The sequence below is a fragment of the Mesoplodon densirostris genome, chromosome 2 (assembly GCF_025265405.1).
Source record: "Mesoplodon densirostris isolate mMesDen1 chromosome 2, mMesDen1 primary haplotype, whole genome shotgun sequence".
NCBI classification, from domain to species: Eukaryota; Metazoa; Chordata; class Mammalia; order Artiodactyla; family Ziphiidae; genus Mesoplodon; species Mesoplodon densirostris.
Genome location: NC_082662.1, coordinates 116,643,274 through 116,661,378, shown reverse-complemented (window position 1 = coordinate 116,661,378; position 18,105 = coordinate 116,643,274). Strand labels below are relative to the sequence as shown.

The window sequence follows — 18,105 nt, the reverse complement described above, 5'->3', positions numbered from 1 at the left end:
TCAGTCACCCTCTTTGCACCTAGGGAAAGATGGTCCAGAGTAAGGATGGGCATGGACTACTAGGAGTGGCAAATAGCTTGGCCAATTGGTCAGAGAATGTCTGGGACATCTCTTAGTACTTCCATGCCTGGCGATGACTGTTAATGGGCAGCTACAACAACCAATAAGGGCAGGGCAACTAGGGGTCTATACCTTGGGGGAATGAAGTTCTGGATCACCCCACCAGAAAAACAACCCAGACCAGATGAAATGCTAACTAAAGGTGGGGGCATCTAGAATGAGTGACAGAGGAGGGAGATGATGACTATCAATCAGAGCCTCTGGATCAGTTACAACTACAAGGATTGCAGCTTTTCTCACTTATCCTCTCACCTCAGTCTTTTAGAAAGACACCCTTGACCTCCACCTTGAAGGGGGTTGTGTGACTGAGTGTAGCTCCCTTCTTGGAGAGTAAGGATGTTTCTGTTTGTACAGAACAAATGTCAGCCCTGTCTTGTAGTATAAGATCTGTATATGATGAGAAGGCACAAGGGGTGGACTGTTTTGGGCACAAAACTTGTACACCTCCTTAGATTCTTTTCATTGACTCCTTGGCTGGCTGCCTCCCAAACCACTTCCACTTTTTTCAGAGCCCTTTTTTGGGACCTGAGCTGGCTAGAGTCCAAGATGAATCCTAGGAATGCACAGCCTTCACACATCATCTGTTGAACCTATCTCTCTGAGTCACCTCTCCATTTCTGATTAATATCAGACACCACACCAAGGACCATGAGATCTGGCTTCCTGAGCGGATACCAAGGTACAGGGGATGCAATCTCTAAGGCAGTTCCTGTGGGACCATCTTGATCAATGGGAAGTGGGAAGTATGAGGGAGCTGGGAAGATAAGTTCTTCCTCCTTTCTCCCCTCTGTGGGTTACTCCAAGCTGTGGTTTCAGCTTGCACCCTGTGTGGAGAAAGTCCTCAAGTGAAAATGCCTGTCAAGAAACTGGATGTTTCAGGCTTCCCTGGTGGCGCAGTGGTTGAGAGTCCGCCTGCCGATGCAGGGGACACGGGTTCGTGCCCGGGTCAGGAAAGATCCCACATGCCACGGAACGGCTGGGTCCGTGAGCCATGGCCGCTGAGCCTGCTCATCCAGAGCCTGTGCTCCGCAACGGGAGAGGCCACAACAGTGAGAGGCCCGCGTACTGCAAAAAAAAAAAAAAAAAAAAAAAGAAACTGGATGTTTCTCTTTTCAGCTCATTTTGAAGTGATAACCAATGCAGTAATATTATTTTACTTTTTTTTTTTGCTTCACTTCTCTTCTCCTCATCCTCACCACCCTGAGCTTGTACCTCCCAAATAAAGTGTCAAACTTTGAGTCTTGCATTGAGCTCTACTAAGACACTTGCTAAGCTTGTCCTCAAGACTAAATCCTGAGCTGGGATGCTTCCTCACTACAGGAGACATGATTGGGTTCATCAGTGTAGCCGTTGCTCCTCCCCATCTGGGCATGTGGAAGAATACACATCCCTGGGAGTTCCCTGGTGGCCTAGTGATTAGGATTCCAGGCTTTCACTGCTGTGGCTTGGGTTCAATCCCTGGTCAGGGAACTGAGATCCTGCAAGCCACCTGCTTTGGCTAATAATGTGTTAGTGGAAGGAGCATGTTTCACTCCCAGAGATGGGGAGAGCATTTAGGAAAGAGCGGATAACTCTCTATACTCCTCTTCCCCTGCCAGTGACTGTGGGAGGGTGTGTAGATATGGCAGCACCATAATGTTTAGGCAACCTGGGAGGCTGAGCCACCACCTGGGCAACAGCTGCCCTGAAGAGATGCCCAGCTCTTCAGTGTAACTTGCATAGGTAAGAAACAAACTTTTGTTGTGTTAAGCTGCTGAGATTTTGGTGTTCTTTGTCACCTCAGCATAACCTAGCCTATACTACCTGATGTTCCACTTCCGAACCATATGAAGGAGAGGTGTTCAAGAGAATCACACACCAACATGGGATGGCTTCAAGAAGAGGACAGGGGCATCTTGCTCCCTAGCTGACGTCTGCTGAGCCCACTCTGCTTTCAGTGCAGAGCATAGTGAGGGAGATCATTCATCATGCCTTAGTCTTGATCCCATCTCTGGGGGCTGGGGTCAAGGCTAAGGCAACCGTTTTTAAGGAAGGGAAGAGGGCTCAGGCAGCTAAGGGGGAGGCAAGTCTTTGGGGTATGGGTGTGGCTGGGCCAGCCGTGACTCCTGGGGGAAGTCTTTCCCTCTCAGAGCTGCTGGGGAAGGAGCTCTCCAGGCTGTCGGGACTCCAAAGTCCTTCCTGGGAGCAAGGCAGTGTGTACTCTGGCCCTGGCCCCACCAGCTGCATAATCCACTGCTGGCAGCCCCCAAGCCAGCTTCCGCTCCAGTCACGTATCCCCTGCTCCACCCTATTCCCTTTTTCCATGCAGTTGCACATGCTCATTCCTCTTCTAGAAACGCCTTTCCCCACCTTCCTCAACCCTGCTCATCCTCCACAGCTCAGCTCAATCCCCTCTTCTGACATCCCAACCCTCTGTACACGCAGGCACGCACTGTACACACAGCTAGATTAGGAGCCTCTGAGGTGGGCTCCCGTAGCACCAGCCCACACCACTAACTCACCACAACCTTCTGTAAGTACCTGTTGGCAAGTCGTTTCCCCCTCTTGACATCTTGAGACAAGATCCTTTTTCTCCCTGGGCTCTCAGCACCAAGAACAGTGCCTGGCACATAGCCATGGACTGTTGGCCTAAATCACGGTGAAATTTGTAAAAGAAGATCCAGTTTCTAGTCCCAACTCTGCCATGAACATCTGAGACACTGAAAGACCCGGGCCAAGGCACTTAACTTCTCTAAGCTTCAGTTTACCCTTCTGGAAAATGGGGATAATGTTCCCTGACTCCTTCTCATTTGTGAGGATCACACAAGAGAGAAATGGGATTGGTCCTCTAGGGTGGCAGCAGGTTTAAGCACACTTCAGGTTGAAGACATCAGCACTGAAGTTATTAATAACAACTGCTAATGACGACCTGCTTAGTTGAAGGAAATTTCCCCTCCCTTTCTGCGGGATGGCCTGGCTTTGTCCTAACCCAGCTCCATTCTCTGCTTGACGATGAAGCCAGGTTCCCTCTTCCCTACCCCCTTGTCTCACAGGTTTCATGTGACCTCAGAAAATCCTTCAAAAGTCTGACCCACATTCTTTCTGTTGCAGCTCTGACCCCTCCCCTCCTCGTGTGTCCCAAGAGCACAGTCCTGCCTATGAATCTTCGATGACCCCGAAGCCCCATCACCTTATAAGGCTTATCCTTCTGAGGTTGACGTCCCCACTGCCACTGCTCAGACAGAGGGAGAGAGATGGGGAGAGAGACAAAGAGAGAGGGAGAGAAAGGGAAGCCCCAGTCTGGAGTGAGGGTGTGGAGAAAGAATCACCAGAGAGATGGAGATAAGACAGCAACAAGGACTCCCCAACACCCAGACACGCAATGACACAAATACTCACCACACCACCACCACCTTCAGCTGCCTGGCTTCCGGGGGAGGGACAATTGTCTTACGGCTTTCCATGACGTGAGTCCTCCGCGAGGGCTAGGGTTGTGGGTGAGGCGACATTTCCTGCCCCCGGGGGCTGGGGTGAGAGGAGAGATGAGTAGCTGAGTGTGCACACCTTTTGAGAGCCCAGACACACACCCTGCTCCAGGGGCTCCTTTCCTAGGCTGCCCCCATGGAGTTCCCCCTGGCCCAGATATGCCCTCAAGGTAAGTGTGAAGTTGGGGAATGTGGATGGGAGGGAACATCAAGACCCCCATGACGCACCTGCTCTCCTCCCTCTGGGCCTGAGCTCCCACTTCAGGGGTGATGGGCCACACCTCAAGCCAGAGCTGGCGGGCAGGCGGCCCACAACCCCCGCTCCTCTTTGGGGGCTCCAGGTCCACGCATCCCTGAGGATAAGGGTGAAAGGGTCTTCTGAGGGCTTCTTCGAGTGGAGAGAGGAGACAGCAGAAGAATGAAGGGGGCTGGGAGGCCGAAGATCCTGGGCCAGAAGAGGGACCTGCCCTGAAGAGATCTGCCTCCTTTCCCGGATTTCAGGACTTCCGGGCCAGCCGAAGGCCAGCTGGCTTCCCAGCGCTCCTTCCTGGGGCCCAGTTTCCCTGAGAAGCCCCTCTGCGCCTCTTTGGCCCCTTACTCCTCCTCCCTGAGAAATCGTGTCTGCCATCCCTCCTGCATGTCTCCTGCTGTCACAAATGTCCCTGTCCTCCAGGTCCCCAGGGAGAGGCCTATGGGGCCCCTCTGAGCCTGGGGGAGGGCTGGGCGGCAGAGGGAGAGGCAGGCCCTCACTGAGAAACTTCTCTGTGCTAACAGGGAGTCAAGAAGCCCCCACCATAACCTTCAGCACCTTCCGGCCCATAGACTTGAACCGCACGAGCTGCCAGGGCCTGGGCTTGCTGCCGGGTCCCAGACTCCAGGCCCTGAAGGCCCAGGAAGCCCAGCCCAGCCCCAGGGCCTCCGCTGTGCACCCTGCGGTGAGTGGGAACCTGGGGGGTGTTGCTCCCTCCTCCGCTCCCACCCTCCCACGGGTGAGGGCTTGCAGGGGGACAGAGGCCAAAGCAGGAATGAGCTGGGGGCTGCCGACAAAGCCAGCGGCCCAGAGGGAGGGTCTGCATCTCTCTCCGTGGCCTTCATTTGCCCAGTGCATCCTCATCTCAGGCCTTCTCACTCACCCGGTCATTAGGAAATCCTCCCTCCTACTGTAGGGTGAGCCCTCCCTCATGCTGGCCTCTGGCGTTCCCTTCATCCCTCAGGCCAGGGAATGCCTTTCTGTCCATCTGGAAGGCCTCACTCCCATTTAAAGCACAGTTTAACAGTTCACTGCTACTGGATCAAAGGCCCACAGACCCAGACGGAAGTGGAAGGAAATTCCCTGGAAACAAAAACAGTTTGACCTAAAGAAGAGATTTAAGTTACACTTTGGGAGGGACTTTCCGGGCAATTATACCCTAAAATAGGCAACAGGGATGGGGGATGGGGAGCTTCCTCCGCATGTCCAGGAGGGGCTAGGTATAAGGGTGAGAAGGGAGTAGCTGGCTTGAAGGCAGAAGGACCACTAATCATGGCTACTTCCCCTTGCTTGAACTCTTCCCCTATCCAGGCACCTCCCCAGGCCCCAGGGGCTGCCTGCAGCCCAAAGGATATCGGGAAGGAAGAGGTACCCAGGGAAGGAGGCATGTCCCTGCAGGCTGAGACTCAGGCTTGGTTCCAGAAGACCCAGGCCCATGAGCTCCTGCAGCATGGGGCAGCCCCTGCTTGGTTCCATGGCTTCATCACCCGGAGGTGAGTCACAGAGGAAGAAATAGGCTCAGAGAAGGGCAGGGGCCAGTCCTGGGTCCTGCGGTCAGTCAGGAGTAGATTGAGGCTACAGGCCAGGCTATGACACCTAGAGGTTCCAAGGCTACTCGTTAAGGCAGCTCTCCTGAGGGAGATCATTGGAGAGGCTCTAGCCCAAACCCCCCACTCCGTGCCTCAGTTTCTCCCTTCTAGGCTCAACTTTCCTCCTGTCTCTAAGGCTTCTAGTGCTCAAGTTCCCACCTCTGCCTCAGTCTCTCTCCCTCCATCTTTATTTACCTCTGGCTCTCTCCAGCCCTCTCCTCTTTCTTCCCTCCCTTTTTTCCTCCACTTCTCAGCTTCACTTCTCCTGTATCTCTCCGTTCACATCCTCTGTTCAGCTTGTGACTTGTGAAGTCTAGAAGTCTATTACCATCCCTGTTGCTGCGGCCGCTGTACTGCCCCCCTGAGTCCCCGACCCCAGGCTGCTTTTCCAGGATGAGGCCAGGAGGAGAATGCAGGGCTGGGAGGTCTCCTGACCATCCATGCCCAGTCCCTGCAGCAGAAGCACAGTGCCCACAGCCTCTCTCTCCCACCTCCACCCTTCTCTAGCCACTTAAGCCCTCTTGGTAGGGGGTAGGGGTCCCCCCATGAGAGCCAGGGAGACAGGGAGTGAGGCTGGAAGAGTCTGAGCATCTTCCGTGTCTTCTCCATCACCCACAGAGAGGCTGAGAGGCTGCTAGAGAGCAAGCCTCAGGGATGCTACTTGGTGCGTTTCAGCGAGAGCGCCGTGACCTTTGTGCTGACTTACAGGTGAGGGGCGGAGCGCTGCGCTGGGCGACAGGGAGGCGGGGCTTCGGGCTAATCAGAGGGCGGGACTTGATACTGACGGACGTGTGAGGGGAAGAACTTCATGCAGACTCCCAGCAGGGGCGGAGGAGGTCTATGCTCAGCCCCCAGTCTACTAAGGGTGGGAGACCCGGGCGCGGGGCGGGTAGGGGTCACTCCTCGTGCTGGTGCCCTGGCCGGCAAGAGGGAGCAGGTCTGATCCTGACTAGTGCCTCCAGGAGCCGGACTTGCTGCCGCCACTTCCTGCTGGCCCAACTCCGGGATGGGCGCCACGTGGTGCTGGGCGAGGACAGCGCCCACGAGCGGCTGCAGGACCTGCTGCGGCACTACGAGGCGTGCCCGCTGAGCCCCTACGGGGAGACGCTCACCGAGCCCCTCGCCCGCCAGGTACGCAGCCCCCATCCCCGGCCCTGACACTGAACCTGACCCTGACCCTGGGAACCCAGGCCAGCGCCCCTCCCCACGCAGAGCCCAGGCCACAGGACCTCGAAATCAGGCACTTTCCCATTCCCACCGACGACCCAGCCAAACCTCCCTTGCCCACACATCTCCACGCGGATGCCCTTCCAGAAAGATGCGTGCGCTGGAGGAGGGGGTCCTTGAGAGACCAGCCCAGCCACACAAAGGCTGGAGGGGCCGGGAGTGGCCAGCTAGGCAGACGGGTCATTTGGGGGGGGGGTTGTTTTTTTGTTTTTTGCCTCGAAGCTTGTGGGATCTTAGTTCCCTGATCAGGCATTGAACTCAGCAGTGAAAGTGCCCAGTTCTAACCACTGGATGGCCAGGGAATTACTGGGTCATTTGTTCTTTAAATTAAGAGATATTTACTGAGACAAGACATATGGGTGTCAAACCCACAAAGCTACTTACCAGCGGCAAAGACATATAATAGGAATCAAGTGTGAGAGTGTGATGAGAGAGGAAATACAGAGTGGGGTGCCATTTAGCTCACGTGGTGGGGAGCCGTGTCAGAGAGTGCCTCCCTGAGGAAGTTCAGGCAGTTCTGAGGGACCGCTCTGTGCCAGGCCTTGGTCCGGGCACTGGGAAAATAGCAGTAAACAAAACTGACCCAAATACCCCTACCTCCATGGAGCTTCCATTCTAGTGACAGGAGACAGACAATGAATGCGTAATACAGATAACAAACAGAGAATACAGAAACAAAGAGTGACAGGGTTGGGGCTGTTTTACATAGGAACATCAGGGAAGGCTATTCTGGTAAGGGGACATTTGAACAAAGGTCTGAATAAAGTAAGGGAGAAAGTCATGCAGATAACTAGAGGAAAAACATTCTAGGTGCAAAGGCCCTGAGGCAGAAGGATCCTTGATGTGTGTGAATAAGAATAAGAGCAGTAAGGAAGCTAGCATGGGTAGAGAGGTAGGAAATGAGACCACAGGGGTGAAGGAAAGGGGTCCAGTAAATTCTTGTATGATTTGGAATTTTATTCTGAGTGAGATGGGATGGCACTGGACAGTTACAAGCTAAAGAGTGACATGACCTGGCAAGTTTGAGAGGGAAATGGGTGACCAGATGGAGACCACTACAATACTTCAGGAGAGAAGATGGCAGCCTGGACCAGGTTGGTAGAGGTGAAGGAGTGAGGAGGTGGAACACTGGGTCTGTTTGGAAAGTGGAGCTGACAGGGTTTTTGCAGGATTGGGTGAGGAGTGTGAAAAGATGGAGTTGTCATTGACTGAGATGAGGAAGGCTATAGGAGGAGCAAGTCTGGGGGAGGCAGGGGAGAACGCGAGTTCAGTTTTGACATTTGCGGTTTGAGACATCCATTCAATATGCAAATGGAGATGTCAAGTACTCAGTTGGAATATAGGGATCTGGAGTTTAGGACAGAAGTCTAGGTTGGAGATCAACATTTGGGAGCCATCAGCATGTAGATGGATTGATTCTAAAGCCTTCAGGAGGGATGAAATCTCAGGAATGAGTGTAGATGGAAAAGAATACCAAGTCTCCAGCATTGAGAGTTTGCAGAAATGAGAGGGAACCTACAAAGAAAACTGAGAAGGGGCAGTCAGAGAGAGGGGGGAGAAGAACCAGGAGTGTGATGCTCTAGACGCGAAGCAAAGAAAATGCATCAGGGAAGAGCAGGTGCCAGTGGGTCCAGAATTAACCACTGGATTTGGCCAACAGAAGGTCACTGGTGACCTGGGCAAGAATAGTTTCCTGGAGCTTGATTGGAGTCAGTTCAAAGAACTTGCCTTGAGGGACTGTGCCTAGGGGTAACTCTTGTGTGGAATTTTGTGAGGAATAAGTGGAGACCTGAAGATTCCCAAGCAGTTGGAACAGGGTGTAGGGAAGTCTGGTGGGGAGGGGAGCCAGCTGGAGCTGCGAGAGCTGAAGGCAGAGCTGTCAGAGACCAAGCTCCATAACCGGCCCTCAGAGGGTCTTGTCACTCACGTTTTCTGGAGTTTGGGCTTTATCCTGGAGCAACAGGCAGCCACGGAAGGATTGCTAGGAGAACTTCTGCAGGCTTACTCTGCTCACGGAGTGGAGAATGGGTTAGCAGGGCTAGATGATGCAGGAGGAGGACTTAGGAGGCCTGAACTGGAGTGGTAGCTGTGGGCATGGAGAAAGTGTGCAGATGTAAAGATATTTAGGCAGTGGAAGGAGCAGGCCTTGTGCTCCGTTAGATGTGGGGAGGAAGGGAGGGAGGTGTCCAGGTTGACTCCTAAGGTGCTGCTGTTTCGGCAGCAGGGTAGAGGTGCTATTTTTTATTCACAAAGGGAATGCTAAGAACTCTTAGGGGGTTGAGGCAAGGAAAAAGAATTCTGACTTGAATCCATGAACTGCCTATACACCTTCAGACGGAGACATACACTTGGTGGATTGCAGAAGCATGAGAAAAGGCCTATGGCCTGAGCCTTCCAAAAGTAGTGGGCATGTGGAGAACATTCAGGAACCCAGGGATAAATGCTGAGCAAAAAGCATAACTAACATGGGAAGGAACCCTATAAGGCTCATCTCCTCATCCCTGAGGCAGTGTCTCTGTCCCTAGAATATCTAGCTTATAGCTCCATAAAGTAGAGTCGCCTGGCACCTGCAGAAATAAACAACCTGCAGAAATAAACAAAGGCACAGAAGTCTTGGAGATCTATCCCCATGCCGAAAAATTTTAGGCTAAAGACTTCTAAAGCCTTGTTGCAGTTTTACAACCACAGGTACAAATGGCGACTGGCCTGGCCCTGTGTTCCAGATGAAGTTAAGTTTAATGCTAAATATGGCCTGTGACCAGAGCGACTATCCCGCCTCCTGGTCTCCTTGCCCCCTCTTCCTCACCCAGAAACCCAGCGCCACCCAAATTTCTGTGTCGCACCTCCACCCCCAACATTATCCGTATGGACGAGATTATTTTGCGCCCCCCTGCATCACCTGCCGACTCCCACCCGCCCCTCGTGCACCAAGTCCCTGAGGCCCCTCCTTCTTTCCCCGCAGACTCCTGAGCCCGCAGGACTGTCCGTAAGGACTGAAGAATCAGACTCTGGAAGCAAAAGCCAGGACTCACAACCTCGGTATACCTCAATCCTCAAAAAGGAGCAAAGCGCAGCCCCCATGCAGAAAGACGGGGCGGGGGGGCCAAAGCAGGTACTGGGCTGAGAGAGGTGGTGGGGCCTGAGGGAGGGGAGGAGCCGGGAGACGAAAAGAGGGAAGGCCCTGCGGTCAGGGGGCGGGGCCAGCGGGGAGTGGGCGGGGCCTGCAGGGAGCGGAGGCTCGGGCTGAGCTGCAGCTTTGGCCCTGCTTGTGTTGCTCTGACCCACTCTCCGCCCCGCCTGCCTTCTCTCCTAGACGTCCCAGCTGCCCAAGCCCAAGCCTCCCATCCCCGCCAAACCTCAGCTGCCTCCCGAAGTCTACACAAGCCCTGCTCCGAGACCCTGCCCAACCCCGCCCCCAAAGCCCTCCAACCCCGTCTACCACGAACCTGATGAACCCATAGACTTCTATGCCATGGGCCGTGGCAGCCCCGGGGAAGCCCCCAGCAACATTTATGCCGAGGTGGAGGTGAAGGTGCCTGATTCAGGGTGTGAGGGCCCGCCGTGCATCCTCAGGCACGAAGTCCTACGGAAGTGCCAGTCCAGGCCTGTCCCAGGAAGCCAGGTAAATGGGGGTGCAAGGAGGATTTCCTGAAAGTTAGATTGCGGAGGGTGGAGAAGGTGTTCAGACTGGATGCCTGGGTCAGGGTGAATGCAGGTCAGAGGTCTGAGGTGAGATGGAAAGGACAGAGGATCCAGGCTGCCAGCAACCCTCTTCCAGGCCCAGATTTGCTCCCTCTCCTCTGCCTGGAGTTACTGGGACCTGCCTCCCCGTTGTTAAGTCCCCACTCCCTCCACTTCTCAGAGAAAATAGAGGCCCCGTCAGCCTTCCCCCAACTGAGCCTGTGTCCCTCTCACCTGGCTTGTCCTCTTCAGACCCACCTGAGATTGACCCCACCCTGTGCTGGGAATCTTGGCTCCACCTCTCCTCTCCTCCCAAGTCTGAACTTGGGCCTCTCTCACTCTGGTTCCCTCCCCTCAGCCTTCAGGGCCCTCCTAAAGAAGAGCACGTGGGCCTCCCTGGTGGCGCAGTGGTTGAGAGTCCGCCTGCCGATGCAGGGGACACGGGTTCGTGCCCCGATCCCGGAGGATCCCACATGCCACGGAGCGGCTGGGCCCGCGAGCCATGGCCGCGGAGCCTGTGTGTCCGGAGCCTGTGCTCCGCAACGGGAGAGGCCACAGCAGTGAGAGGCCCACATACCGCAAAAAGAAAAAAAAAAAAAAAAAAAAAAAGAAGAGCACGTGGAGTCCCTTGTGTCACCTCAGATGAGCTCAGGGGAGGGGGTACCTGCACGTCCCCTCCTTCTGCACACTCCTCCTCTCCTCCATCCTCCCACCTGCCCAGTCTTCTCATTGATCAGTTCAAGTCAGTACCTTGTTTCATGGGATGTGTTAGACCCACCAGCTGCTCCCACGCAATCCCTCTGCCTCTGCCCCCCTCCTCAGGCCCTTCCCCACCCTCCCCCCGACTTCTGGCACCTCAGGCTCCCCCTCAGCCCTTGTGCCTGCTCACACTTACCCACACCCCTGCCACCTGCTACCATCCTAGAGCTGAGGTCACCAGTCCACGTCTCTATGCAAACTTCTCTCCAGGCTTCTGCTCGGCTCCCCAGCATCCCACAGCTTCTTGGACTCAGCACAGCCAACACTGTTCTTACCCTGCTCCCCGGATTGCTCCCTCCATTGTTCCCTCTCTGATCGGGTACCTCTCCAGTCACCCAACTATTCAAGACCGTAGGGCTCCCTTGACGTCTCCCCTCCCTTCACCCTCACTCCCCTATAAGCCACTGATTCCTGCTGAGTCTCTTCCTAAATATATTTTTCCTTTCCCCACTTTCAGCCCCCATCATCTCTCATCAGGACTTATCCGAGGGCTTCTTAACTGGTCTCCTAACCACCAGTCTTGCCACTTCTGACCCACTCTGCCCCAAGAAAGTCAGAATGGTCTTTCTAAAACAGCTACCTGGCCCGCGAGGCCCTCTATACTTGTGTGGGCTGGGGAACTACCTCCTCAGTCTTACCATCAGCTGCTCCCACCCTCCCAGAACTGGTCACATTTCTCCAAACACACCAAGTGGTTTCAAACCTCCCAAGGTTTTGCACATGCCAGTCCCTCTGCCTATAGCTACTTCCTGCACGTGCACCCTCCTGCTGCCCAGCAACCTTCTAATCATCCCTCAAGATCAGCTTGCCCTTCTCCTCCTCTGCAAAGACTTCCCTGACCTCACCGCAGAGGCCGTCCACACAGAGGCTTTATACACACCTGCCATGCCACTGATCATTGACACCCATCTCCCCTCTCCCCCAGCAAAGTGTGAGCTCCCTGAGGGCAGGGGCTGGGACTTGTTCATCTCTGTTTCCAGAGCACCCAGCACAGTGCCTGGCAAAGAGCAAGTGCTCAGGAAGTGTTTGTTGAATGAATGAGAGAGGTTTAGACCTCCTCTCTGCAGGCCAATGTCTGTTAAGATCAGACGTCTTGGCCCTTGAGGCTGCAGGTAAGCCTAGGAAGCAGAAGGTAGAGGGTGTGACCTGGGACTATCCTTCTCTCTACAGAATCCAGGTGGCCAACAACTGCATTCTGAGAACTCTGTGGCTGAACAAGGCCCTCCTGTGCCCCACAAGCCCCTACCCCGCTGCGGGCACACCCTCCCCCACAACCTTTCTAGACAGGTGCTTCATAACAGAGGTCAGGCGTGGCTCCCCCTGGGGCCTCCTCAGTAGCTGCTGAGTCTGAGCTGGGGTGGGGCCGGGGGCGGGGATAACTGGGAACAGCGGGTCCAGAGACCTTCACACACACCCAGGCGCCCTTTTCACAAAATGTGGATGGAACAAACTGTAGATGATCAAAGCTGGAAAGGACCTCAGCCATCATCCATTGCAAAGATGGCAAAAAGGTGTCACCTTGCATGCCAACTCCAATCCATTCACTGTGGCTGCCTAGAGCGCTGCATTGGAAAGGATGTTAAGGTCATATCTGAACTCAGCAGAAAAGAACTCTGTGATTGATTAGTGATGTCTGCCACGGGTGAGAGAAGGAAGAGAAGCAGCATCTCCTTTGCCCTTACTGATCAAGTTCGACTCCCTCACTGTGCAGATAAGGAAACAAAACCAGAGAAGGATAGTGGCTTAGTCAAGGTCAAGGACTAGAACCCCAGCTTCCTGTTTAGTGCTCTGTTCCGTACCCCACATCCACTAACTCTTCACCACGGGAAACGTCAGAGGTTTCCTCAGGAAATCTGGCTGCTTTCCAGAGTTCTGCCACATGGGGTCCCGGGTACTTGTTCCCCTCCTCCAGATCCCAGCTTACCCCTGTTCCCCTAACTGGTCTGGGCCCCCACAAAGAAGCCTGGAGGTCAGAGGAGCAAATGTGGAGTCTGCTTCCTTTTAGGGACACACCCACTGGTTCCCTCCCAAGAGTCTCCAAGAATCCAATGGCTCAGTGCTTGCCTCTAAGGAAGTGGGCTAGGAGGACCCTGCTGCATCCCACTGCCCTGGTTTCTCCTCCTGGAGTCTGATTTCCTTGGCCCTCTGAGCCTTTGAATCTGGGCCCTGGTCCAATGCTGCTGTTGTCTGAGGAACAGTTTGGCGAGAACAGATGTTAGAACTTGTTTGTTGATTCTTGTCTGGCTAATAAATCATCGCCAACCACCTCCCCCAACAGGGATTCAAGTACTCCAGGCTCCTTCTGTCTCTCCTTCTGACTCTCTGTCTCATGTTGTGGAAGGCAAGTGGTTGAACGACCATTGCAATGGTGGGAGAAGGGTTGGGGGTTGAGAGACTCCTGGGCAAGGGTCACAGATCTATGGGCTGCAGGCAGAGAGACACCAAGGCAGGGGACACAGACCTCTCTCTGAAAAGTATTCTTTCCCTAACTGGGGTGGGCTGGGCAGCTAGCCAGGGGCAGAGGGGTGGCTACATCACCTGGGGGTTGCCAGGAAAGAAAGGGGCAGGGAGGGGAGTGGTTGAAAGGTAGCCCCTGAACCTCCTTCCCCAGCACCCTGCCAAACACAGGACTGGGAGGGGGAGGGGGCATTGCTAGCCTATGTGTGTGAGCCCCTTAGGAGGATGGGGAGCCCCCCTGCAGCAGCTCCCAGCCTCTTGGGCTTAGGCCTCCCCTGTTCCTCTTATGAGGCTTCCTCCTGTCTGCCCAGACCCACTTCAAGGCCATCTTCCTGCCTCTGTGGCCGAGCTCCGCATTCTAAGCTTCAACCACCTAGAAGAATCTGCCTTGGGTCTTATTTTTGTCTCAGACTGGAGGCTCCCTGAGGCAGGGCTGCGTCTGCGCCTGGATGGCCCTGAGGGCCCAGAATAGACTGCCCCCAGGAGCCACTCAGGGGGCTTCTGGGTACTCCTGTGGTCCCAGCCTGTTCTTACCCTCATTTCTATGAGAGTTCAGTCAAGACAATCAGAGCCCATCGAGGTCTCTCTTCCTGCCAAGGGGCCCTGGGTACTTGCCTGAATCACAGAAACCCCCCAGACCCCTCCCTGAAGACATATACCCTAGGCCTAGGTGCTGCCACCACCATGCCACCCCCAGCCTGGTGCAGGGCCAGCTCCAGTGACTAGTGAATTCCCCTCCTTTCCACTCAGTGCTAATCAGCTCAAGGAGAAATATGGTTGCTGAGTCAACAGAGTGGGGTTCCACTTCCTTCTGTCTGTAAGTCTAAACTCCCTCCTGAGCAAGAGACGGGGGAGGGGAGGGGAGCAGATGGCTTTGGGAGGGGAGGCTGAAAGCGCAAGAAAGGTCTTAGATTAGACTCAGGGAGTCACCTCATGGCTGGTTCCTCGTGGCAGGGGAGGAGGCAGGAAAAGGAGAGGCTTGCTGTATAGCAAGGGCTGGAAATCAGAGTCAGAAGATGGGATTTCCTTAGACTTCGGGATAGAACAGGATGGCGGGTTCGGGGAGGGGACAGAAATGCCTAGGGACCCACCTGGTGTTTCTGAAGGAGCAAAGCCTGCTAGAAAGGGGTGAGCAGGACCCAGAGAATCTCCCCCTCCCTCTTCAGCTCCTCACAGCTAGGGGTGGACTCACCAAAGTGGGTGGGAGGATCCAGATGATGGCATTGTCAGGAGCCCTGGGTTCCTGTTGTGGCTGTTTGCTAACCAGCTGCCCAGGCTTTAACAGGGGAACTTTTTTCTGCACCACTGTTCCCTACATTCCCTTGAAATGGAGATAATGCCGTATTTGCCCACAGGGCTGCTGTACAGAGCAGATGAGACCAGGCAGCGAGGGGCTTGGCCGAGCAGGACTGCTGGGACTAGAAGGGACTTCAGACCCCTTGTGACTGACTTCTTGGTTCAGCCAAATCGGAAACTGAGGTCTAGAGAGGGGAGGTGACAGGGTACTGGAGATAGGACCAGATCTTGTCATCCCAGTCCAATGTTCCCCCTTACACCGTGAGGCCCCTCCCAGGCCAGAGGATTAAGGCCCCGGTCCTCCTGAGGACTCCAGCTGCAGGCCCAGCCCTGATGACCAAGATGGTGGAACCTCCCTTCTCCCCACCATAGCCATAGGCACCCCTGCACCATCCTGCTGATTTCACTCCCACGGGGGCCTGGGGCTGCGGTGAGACCTCAGGATAGAGAAGTTGAGTAACTAGTACAGGAAAGGGAGCCTGGCGATTCTGCTGAGCAGGTTCTCTGCCCCAGCAGAGACCACGCGGGCGGGGAGGGGGAGGGCATTTCCCAGCTGACTCAATCTCCCGTGGTTATTCCATCCCTCCAGCTTCCTCTAGGGAGGGCTCTCTCTGGCTCAGCCCTGTCAGAAAGAAGAGTCTCCTACCCCGAGCCCCAGATCCCCTTCAGAGCCTGCAGAAGGCCTTGCTGCAAGTGGAGGTTCCAGCTTTTTCCTCCAGTTCCAGCCCCTTCAGCACCATGGCCAACCCTTAAGTCTTTTTTTGCCTGATCCTGTCTCCCTTAAGCTGTCCCCTTTATCCTATTAGTTCCCTCAGCTAATGCAGTAGATAGTCTACTTCAGTAAAGTACCCTGTAACTCTGGCTCAGGGGACCAGGGCAGGGGCAGGGGGCTGAGAAGCTATTAAACCCCCAACCTCAGCTGTCACGAGTCTATAGCACATCATTCCCCATGGACCCACTTAAGGAGGACTGGGGGCCAGTCATCACTGAGGCCCCATCCCCAACTACCTCTACTGACCTTAGAACATGTGTCCCCACCGGAAACAAAGCTGAGCTGGGGGAGAGGGGGTAAAGGAAGGTTGGGAGCAGACAGCAAAGCCTTCCAGCACCCTTGCCACCTCCCCAGGCCCCACAGAACTTCAACCATCCCCCCAACAGACTGCGACTTCTTGGACAGCAAGCTCAGCACCCAGCTGGGGCGAAGACCTGGCCAGGTCCCTGCCCAAGGGTCAGAGCTGAAACCCTCTTTGTGACAGCTTTGCCATGTCTGTGCAGTTCCTAAGTCTGCGGCCTAAGCCTGTTCCTGTGGACCTCACCTTCCTCAGCTCCTCTGCCCTGGGCAATGCAGCACTGCACACTTGGGCTTTGCCCCAGCACCTCCAACACCTTCTAGAGCCATTGGGAGCCACTTCTGACCAAGGCCTTCACCTCCCGCCCCCACCAACCCCGTCCCTTGGCTGTTACTGCCATGCCAATTTGAGCCAAGTTATCATTCCTTATTCCTCTTTCCCTCTCCCTCATCCCTGTCTTCTCTTTCCTGTTTATCAGAACTTGAGGTTATTACCTCAGGAAGCCCTCCCAAATAAAGTCTGTCCATTTTCTAACTTGTATTTCTCTTGGTGACCAAGAAGTTCTAACCACCAAATAAAATGGCATCTTTGGTAGGAGTAAAAAGTGGCTTTAAAAAAATGGCTTAATACTACCTCCAGAGAACCAAAGGAGGTGGGAGGCAAGAGGAAGCTGAAAGATATCTGGCTTAACTATCCCTTCCCAGAAGACACCAGGACAATCCCTGCCCACCACACCTTGCCTCCCAACCCAGAGCACTTCCAGCTCCATCATGATGCATCCCCTAAAATAAGAAAGTTGAACTGCTGAATCCCAGGAGTGTGGCAACTCAGGAGGGAAGGGCTGTGTCTACAGCGTACTGAATACAGAAACAGCACTTGACTCCATGGGACCTGACTTTGGTGCCCTGCTGAGCCTACCTCACCACCTCACTTCACTACGACACCCCAGACAGGTGACCTCAGCCCTCAGTGCCTCTGTGGATGGTGGGAGTGGTGGTACGGGCTAATGCTCCTTGCTGAAGGCTGGCTGGATGCACTGACTTGGACAACTACAGCCCAAGTGTCCCTGCGGGATGCAGGAGCCCTGTCTGGCTCCAACCTGAAGTAGGTCAGATTTCAGATAAGCGGGTGGCTTTCCTGTAAGTGATGAAACCCTCCTCTGTACTTAATGAGAAACAGACTCCTCAAGTTACCCCAGCCGACAAGACCAGAAGCATGGTGAGATTCCTCACTTCCTTCTAGTCCCCAAGTCTCCACCACACTCTTCTTCAAACTGCCCCTCTGGCCTTAGCCTTCCTGTCACCAGGACTGTCAAACACCAATTCCCCCCAGTGTTTTCCCCATTCAGAACCTGAAACGACTAGAGGCAGGCATCTTCGTCCAGTTAACGTTGCTCTGCCTAGCATCTAAGGCCTTTCTTCTTGCAGGAGTGTAACAGTCCCTTCCTGCAGGAAGCCACTGCAGTTAAGCCCTACTGGAGTCCCAGTATCCTCAGCAACAGGTTTCAGCAGTGTCTACAGTAGGATTTGCATGCTGCTTTGTGAACAATACCCGGTATCTTCCATCTCTACCTGAACCTTGCTCCGAGGAGGAACCATGCCACCTATCTTGTGGCTCCTGGGCACCACAGTGCCCTACAGCTAACTCAAGTCACAGACCCTGCCACCTCCCTTCCCCATCCATCCACCCACCCAACCTGCCCCTCCCTCTCAAGCAAAAAGCTAGGAGTCCAGAAATCTCCAAGATCTGTCTAGCCCCCAAGCTCTGTGCAAAGCTTCCAAACCAGTCCAGGTCGATGACAACCAGTATAAATCTGACTTATCTTTAGGGACAGGCATTTCACCACTTTTTCATGTCCAATAACTCTTTCATGTCACAGAAACAATCTCCTTGACTTCCCCCGGTCTTCAGAGATACCCGAGATCAGCAATACTTTCCATATTTGGGATCACAGGCCCCTGTCCCATACAAAATTGTTGGTACAATTCCTAGAGTCTTCAATGGCCATGACCCCAGTTTAGATGGTGAGTTCTCAGAAAAGATGCAAAGTAATCATAAGGCAGCTCATGACAGTTTGGAGGTTGCTTTACACAAAGTAAATATTGAGATCCAAGGACAGGATAATAAATGAGAAGGGTCCAAAAAAAAGAGACCTCACTTAAAAGTAGGAAAGGGTCAAGGCAGGCAGCATC

At 54.3% G+C, this 18,105-nt stretch overlaps 1 protein-coding gene across 3 annotated transcripts; it reads left to right on the top strand.

Moving 5' to 3' along the window:
- Positions 1 to 3,720: 3,720 nt before the first annotated feature.
- SH2D2A (SH2 domain containing 2A) lies at positions 3,721 to 12,428 on the top strand. Of its 3 annotated transcripts, none has more exons than XM_060088286.1 (8): positions 3,721 to 3,754; positions 4,359 to 4,440; positions 5,139 to 5,327; positions 6,042 to 6,131; positions 6,386 to 6,554; positions 9,613 to 9,762; positions 9,964 to 10,272; positions 12,261 to 12,428. In XM_060088286.1, the coding sequence occupies exons 1-8, from the start codon at positions 3,721 to 3,723 to the stop codon at positions 12,426 to 12,428; spliced, it is 1,191 nt and encodes a 396-aa protein (XP_059944269.1). The 3 variants fall into 3 exon arrangements, with proteins under 3 accessions (XP_059944269.1, XP_059944268.1, XP_059944267.1); XM_060088285.1 differs by having other exon boundaries at positions 6,012 to 6,131; XM_060088284.1 differs by having other exon boundaries at positions 4,359 to 4,519; positions 5,146 to 5,327.
- Positions 12,429 to 18,105: the final 5,677 nt, after the last annotated feature.